This window comes from Sprattus sprattus (genome assembly GCF_963457725.1).
Source record: "Sprattus sprattus genome assembly, chromosome: 10".
NCBI classification, from domain to species: Eukaryota; Metazoa; Chordata; class Actinopteri; order Clupeiformes; family Clupeidae; genus Sprattus; species Sprattus sprattus.
This window is the reverse complement of record NC_137908.1, coordinates 8691111-8699126: the sequence shown is the minus strand read 5'-3', so window position 1 is coordinate 8699126 and position 8016 is coordinate 8691111. Positions and strand designations below refer to the sequence as shown.

General features: G+C 41.1%; 1 protein-coding gene across 1 annotated transcript; it reads left to right on the top strand.

The window, feature by feature from the left end:
* Nucleotides 1-2478: 2478 nt before the first annotated feature.
* Nucleotides 2479-6777, top strand: mitfa (melanocyte inducing transcription factor a; the record flags this gene model as incomplete). Its single annotated transcript, XM_080846746.1, has 9 exons — nt 2479-2511; nt 2920-3150; nt 3577-3672; nt 3772-3868; nt 4306-4398; nt 5276-5332; nt 5430-5505; nt 5728-5875; nt 6355-6777. 9 exons carry the CDS (start codon nt 2479-2481, stop codon nt 6775-6777), a joined length of 1254 nt encoding a protein of 417 aa, XP_080702872.1.
* Between the last annotated feature and the right edge of the window lie 1239 nt (nt 6778-8016).

Below are 8016 nucleotides of genomic sequence, written 5' to 3'. Positions count from 1 at the left end.
TTGCGGGCTAATTCTCCGCCACATAAAAGCATGTCTTAACCAGGAAGCGCATTTCCATTGAGTCTGAAAACGTGATATGGCAGCAGTTATAAGAGCAAGGCGAAGAAAGACAGCGCGCACAGAAAGAAACAGCGCACAGAAATAATTTTTTCAACTCGTGTAACACATTTTCAGTTAAGCGAACCACAAATCATTAGACGGTACAGGTTAACCAGCCACGCAATACTTCAATTACTGGACCAGATCAGAGAGACATCTAACCCTCCACCCGGCGATCACATTCCATTCCATCAGTTGTTAAAACTAATTTGCAAATATTGGCCTCCGGATAATTTCAACCAGTTATAGCATCTGCAGTTGGTATATCTCAGCCTTCACTCAGCCAAATATTCACCCAGGTGTTCGACGCATGCTACGGCGCACTAGTCAATACATTTCCCCACTGCCATAGCTGAAATTAGAGACATCAAACAGGACTTTTTTTGAAATCGCAAACTTTCCGAACGTAATTGGAACCATTGATTGCACCCACGTCCATGTATATTGTAGTGAACCCATGTCCCTTGTAGAAATTATTAATCTCGCCATGTACACATCTATATTGTTATAATAGACAGTTTATGCATTAATGCCACCAATAGCATATTCTTTATAATCGTGTTCTTTTAAACATCTCGCTGTAGGTGATGGCGGGCAGAACAACAATATAGCAGCGCACACATTGAATCAGGTTCAGTGATTGAGCGAACGTGAACCAATATATATACCTCTTCCTAAATAAATACCACGGAAAATGCGCAAAAACACTGTGCTACAAGTATATAGCGAATTACCGTAAATATTGTAATGTTCTGGCGCCAAATCTTAAATGTAGACTGAACATAATTCGGACATTTAACATTTAGATATACATTTAACATTTACGTTTACATTTAAGTATTTATATTTTACATTTACATTTAACACTTATATTTAACATTTATATATAACATTAAACATTTAAGTTTATATTTAATATTTACGTTTACATTTATCATTTACATATATATATATATATAACATTTACATATAACATTTAACATTAACATTAACATTTATTTACAACAACTTAAACAACAATTTCTCTCTAAATGTTTGAAAAGGTGACATGTGAATATTGTCTTGCTTTTTCCCCCGTATTATAATGCTAAATGTGCCAAAACTGAGCAGGATTTTAGAACGTGCAACATTTTACAAACGGCGCCCCATATTTAATACTCGATTAATGGCTGCCACCATAATGGTAGGGGATATGGGGAGCAGCTGTTGCAGGGGGTTACCTGTCCTGGAAAAGGGCGTGAGGTCGACACTCAACCAGTGTTCTTAATTCTTATGCCTACTCACACGTCCACACATACACGACCACACCAGCAGACAACACACATAGGCACAGGCACTGCAAACAGGTTTTACAGCAATGGTGAGGTGCACGTTACCACTCAATACGACATGCAGTGCGCGAAGAAGAGGACTCAGATCTGGTGACCTGCCCCGTAGACAGCTGCAACACTCATTGTTGTTCTTCGAGGAAAGGGGAAGATGAGTTGGGGTTAAGCCTAACTGGCTAAACCAGGCAGAGTTTAAGCTTTGGAGAAGGCTTACTCCAACTAGGGAAGAACGCTGGGGCAGCCAGTACCACACCTATAGATGTAGCACCACAGGGGATAATAATGAAAGTTAATAAAAGCAGCACCCTAAACCTAGCTTACACCTCGGTTAAGGCTAGGTCAAACAAACAAGCAAACAAACCAAAAACTACAAAAGGCAAAAGCTGAAATTAAACCAAATAGTAAAGCAAAGCAGCAGTGGAAAATCTTCCTAAATAAAGAAACTGTAACCGTTATTCTGCTGGTTACATATGAGATGTGTGATTAATTAGTATTAATGAGGTACAGTGTTGTAGCCAATCAAACAAGTCTATGTTAAGACACCATGTCCATTGCAGGCAAACTGGATTCTTTTCGTAAACTCCCTTCACATTTCTGAGTTTACTCTGTCATACACCCCCTTGTTTTTAGACAAACAGTTGCAGTGATTGTGCGCTGGACACTCAGAACAAATAATGTTTTATGCTGGATGAGCAGAACTAAAGATGAAACGGTAGGTAGCCATGAGCCTAACTACTTGCCCCCCAGTGAAAGCTTTCTTTGTGTGGCAGAGGAGCTGACGTCAAATGCACTCCATAAAGACATAAATTCATCTTTGGGGTAGAACAACACAACATGAGGAGAATGATTTCTCCTCCCGTCCCTAATATGCATAACTAATTAGCTTTTTTTCCACTCCGGCCCCTTATAAGTTCAACTAACCACGGTTCTTCTCTTGATTGCACATGTAAGCTCTTCAGTCAGTCTGTCAGGAAGCTTCTTGAGCTCACAAAGGGAATATCTACTGAAGACATTTATGCTCTAAGGAAAATAGACACAGCACGCAGACAGAATGCTGGAAATGCTAGAGTACAGTCATTACCAGGTGAGCGACAGTAGCCTTCCTGGATGTGTGTTTGTGCCGTATTTGGAAGTATTTGATAATGTTAAACAGCAGCACATGGGTTTGAGTTATGGCTTGAAATCAGGGCTCCTGTTTTTGTATTCTTTCCTTTGAAGAAGTTTAAAGGAGTGCGACATTTCTAAGCCCAGTGAATTCTAGAGTACAGAGCGGGCAATTAAAACAGTTTACCCTTTGTGTTAAGCATGTGTTTAGATACTTTTGATTACTTTCAGTCAAATGCAGAAAATATTTTAGCTAAATATCACTTGCAATGTAACTGTACAACAATACTACGATCCTTGAGAAAAGCAAGAAACATTTTTCATAGTAAAAGATTTTCACAGGAGCCTAAATAAAATGGAGAGCGTGGCGGTTGTGTTTCTTGTCCAGGTCCAAAACCATCTTGACAACCCGACGAAGTATCACATTCAGCAGTCTCAGCGGCAGCAGGTGAAGCAGTACCTCAGCTCCACTCTGGGTGCCAAGCTCGGAGGCCAGAGTAACGGCGGGCCAGCTTGCGCCAGCCAGCCCTCAGAGCACGGGATGCCCCCTGGCCCAGGCACCAGTGCTCCCAACAGCCCCATGGCCCTCCTGACCTTAAGCTCCAACTGCGAGAAGGAGGTAAGGGCAGACGCACAGATACCATTGGAGTTAAATTCATTTTATTGAACTCAAAGCACCTGTCATTAACTACCTTAGGAAAGTACAGTATAAGCGTATTGGTTGACCATCACCATACAGTGTGCAATTTTCAAATGAACATACTATGAATCAGTCATGTGTCAATATTTACATATGTATGCTATCCATCTTGACTCTTGAAAAGAAATCCTAAATCTACAGACTGACTGCCCAATAGTGCGAGCATTGTATGGAGACTAACAACTGGATTAAGCCTACAGACTGTATATGTGTTTATGAGTCTAGGGGATTGCCTTCAGGGTGCTTAAGTTTCAACCACTAATATGTGATATTTTAAGTTGTTTCTGTCTGAAAGATTTAGTTCTGTAGAATTTCAACAGTGTCCTGTTTTAATTGCTTTGACAGATGGATGATGTAATTGAAGACATTATTAGCCTGGAGTCAAGCTATAATGATGACATCCTTGGCCTAATGGATGCGGGTCTTCAGATGACCAATACGGTATACTTGCCTGACCTCACTTTGACATGCAAGAGACAACAAATTACCATTTCATTTATTTATCTGAAGCTTGACTTGAGATACCCTGTCTTTCTCCAGATTCCAGTGTCTGCTAATCTTCTTGACTTGTACAACAACCAATGCCAACCAACCAATTGTTCGGCCAGTCTACCTAACGTCAAAAGGGAATTCTCAGGTAAATCCGTCCCCACGGCTGTTTTATTATCTGAGAACAGACTATAGGGTGTTCAACGGGCTACTTTTCCCGCTGGCGAAAGCTGATTTAACTGGAAATCTGTTAAAGAGCCGAGTTGGCACTTTTAAGTATGTATTCGTAGTCTGTACAATCCAGGTAAAGAGATTAGGACAAGCAGTGCTTTGAGTTCTGATGTTCTGATATACAGTGACCCCGTAAGGTCTAAGCACTCTTTTCAGTCATTAAGAATCTTTGAGATGTGTTGTAGATGGCCAAGCACTCACACATAGAGACACACTCTACTATCCATTACAATTGTATCGTAAGGATACATGTAAAGTAGTCAGCCATACATTCTTTGTAATCCATATTGTGTGCAAATGATTTTTCACAATATAGTTCAAACATTAATTTAAATATGATATTGTACCAAATAGTTGCCCCTGCTCCAGGTATGATGCACATCCTGGACAAACCTGGACCCTGTGGCAGCTTTGAAAACTATCAAAGGCAGGAGGGCTTTCCAGTAGGTATGTCATCATTTTACCCATTGGTTTTACTCTTCCTGTCAAGACAGCTACTCTATAAGATTGATTTATATTGATTTATAAAATACACATACTCACAGACACTCACACATAGGGCCCTAGGACTTCTGCAATGCGGAAGAAGCGGACGGAGTCACAGAATTCGGAATTCAGTAAGGACAACAGAAACCACGTTAAATATGGAATAGTGCAATCTAGAGAAATACATTCAATGGCCTTATAGGCAACATTTATGCCCACGTGAGTGACACAGGCACGTCAAAGATGTTGTCAGAAACAGCTAGCCAACAACTCTGTTGAATCTCATTGTATATCAACCTCTCGCATTCTGTGGTTTTAATATAAATACAGACTTTGCCGCATTGATGGCAAACTTACGCATCTTTATGCATTTTGAACCAAAAAAAGAAATACGTCACTAGGCAGAAGATTTGAGAATCAATTTAAAAAAAGATGTGGTTGTTCTGAAAAAAAGGGTTTTCAAAAGCTCTTTTCATTTAACACTTCAGGATCTGGCAATTTTTATGTTTCAGAAAAATTGCACATAATATGGACCATTTAATGAGACAACAATGTATCCCAAAATGAGTGGTTTAACCTTACTACAACAGAAGTCAAATTGTTCAGCTCGGTACTGAACTTCATGCAATGAGGTTTCACATGATTTTTTTATTGGCCTTGTTGCGTCTCTCAAAGTGGCTACACAATTGAGTCTATTCTCCAAGATTAATGTTACCACCCCCATGTACGGAGAACACACAACAACCTCTGAAATACATAGTTGGTTTGTTATGCGCTTTTGCATTAATGCTTCTTATTTTCATTTGTCAATGACTCAAGAGTGTCTTTCTTATTTCAGAAGCTGAAGTGAGGGCCCTTGCCAAGGAGAGACAAAAGAAGGATAACCACAATTTAAGTATGTCTGAAAGTCATGTCAATCAGAACTATGCATACACGTGTTCTTCACATTTTTCAGTCTGTCCTGACAAGCCTTAAATGTAATTTCTCTTTAGTTGAACGTAGGAGAAGGTTCAACATCAATGATCGCATCAAAGAGCTGGGAACTTTAATTCCCAAGTCGAATGACCCGTAAGTACTGACAATGAGCAATTATGAAAAAGAAAAAGAAAATACTTACACATTGGAATGGAATTATATATTTGACTCCAAATTAAAATGCAAGTTACTTTGTAAATTTCTTTGTACAGTCTGCAAAAAAAACATTCTTCACGTACAGATCTATAAATCCCATTCTTTACTTTTTTGGTAACTGTTTAGTTCCGCATTGATCCTGACAACTATTGTTGACAGAGACATGAGATGGAATAAAGGCACCATTTTAAAGGCCTCGGTGGACTACATCAGGAAGCTCCAGCGGGAGCAGCAGAGAGCAAAGGAACTGGAGAACAGACACAAGAGACTGGAGCACGCTAACCGACACCTGATACTGCGCATCCAGGTGCTAACACTTCTGGGAAGGGATTGTGATGTTAACAGTATATTGTGTTTGTGTGTGTGTGTATGTGTGTGTGTGTGTGTATGTGTGTGTGTGTGTGTATGTGTGTGTGTGTGTGTGTGTGTGTGTGTGTATGTGTGCACGTGTGTTTGTGTGTGTGTGTGTGTGTGTGTGTGTGTATGTGCTAACACTTCTGCTCTCGACAGCCACAATGCTGTACATTTGAAGGGATTGTGATGTTAACAGTATATTGTGTTTGTGTGTGTGTGTGTGTGTGTGTGTATGTGTGTGTGTGTGTGTATGTGTGTGTGTGTGTGTGTGTGTGTGTACGTGTGCACGTGTGTTTGTGTGTGTGTGTGTGTGTGTGTATGTGTGTGTGTGTGTGTATGTGTGCGCGCGTGTGTGTGGGTGTGTGTGTGTGTGTGTGTGTGTGTGTGTGTGTGTGTGTGTGTGTGTGTGTGTGTGTGTTTGTACACCTAAAGGAGCTGGAGATGCAGGCTCGAGCCCACGGACTGGCCGTGGTGCCCTCTACCTCTATCTGCTCGTCCGAGCTGGTAGCACGGGCCATCAAGCAGGAGCCAGGCCTGGACGACTGCGCAGCAGCCAACCTCTACGCCAGCCAGCCGCTCTCCTCCACGGACCTGTCCCGTCCCACCACCCTGGACCTGAACAACGGCACCATCAGCTACAGCGACAGCCTCTGCGACTTGGACGATAGCTCTGAGACCTACGGCAGCCCGCCCAGGCACTCGGGCAAGCTGGAGGACATTCTCATGGACAATGCCCTGTCGTCGGTCACCTCCAGCGACCCGCTGCTCTCCTCCCTCTCCCCGGGGGCCTCCAACAGCAGCAGCCGCCGCAGCAGCACCAGCATGGAGGAGAATGAGAGTGGGAATGGGTGTTAGCGGCATCCCTGCCTCCTTCTCGATGGCCAAAGAATCCAGCTGGAGGTTTTTTCTATCGTGGGCCCGATTTTTAAAATCTTTTTGGGTCCAAAATTTCATGATAATTCATGATCGAAAATCAGTCCAGTATTGCGTTAGAATGCTTAAACCGCAAACTGCAACAGCTATGCGATGTAATTCTGACTATATGTACAGTTTTGATCTTCCGGTCTCTGATGTAGCACCCCAGCCAATGCCTGTAGTCGATTATCGAACTGAGGCCGCGCACCTTTAAGTGCCCACTCCAGCACCAAACAAACAGTCATTTTCTACAATTTCTTTACAGTTATTCAGTTAAACAGAAGGAGGTGTATCTCTGTAGTGCCCCAGATATTAACATTTACGAGCCTGTCAGTGGCGTAAACAAGCAGTTTTCGTTAATGTGCTGGCTGTTCCTCATAGGATTCCATTATAGAGCCGTTTTGCAGTTGAGGTTTTAGTGTTTTTACTCAGTACTGGACCAATTTCATTAATCGTTAATTGTCCTTCGTGAAACTTTTGACCCAAAAAGATCTAAAAATAGGGACTAGGTTGAAAAATCCTGAGTTTTCTCCTTTAAGGCCTGCACTTGTGGTTTAGCAAAGGGGGGAGGCTGAACTGCATGACCCGTTGACTAATGATAAGACATGCACTGGGAGGCTCTCGTTGAAAAAGAGATTTTGATATTTTTGTTATTTTGGTATATGATATGTCATATATTGCAATGAAAATTTACATTTCATTGGGAACGCTGAGTTGTTAGTTTTCATAGAGTTTACACTGTATTTTACTGATATCTTATAGGAGTGATTTATGTATAAACTTTCAGGAAGGATATGTGCCAATACAAATTTGTACTACATGTTTTCAGTGTAGTTGTATTGAAACAAGAGTGCATTTTACAACTTGCGGGTAATTCTTTGTGTAAATTACTACTGATTTAATTACATGTATTTTCTTTTATTGATTAATGTGTTTCAAAACCTTCTACTGCTCTGGAAGGTTTACAACACAACTGTATATCTTTTATTTAGCTGTAACTGTTTTTTTTTTTTTTAAGTATAGACAGGGTAAAAGCATTTGGCAATCAAGCACACAGTCATGCTATTCGAGTATATTTTGTAAAGACCAGACTGTCTGCAGAACCTCCTTGTTTTTCATTGTCCTCAAAAAAATGTTTAACCGCACAGTTTACAAGGTCTACTTAGCCATTCAATGCAA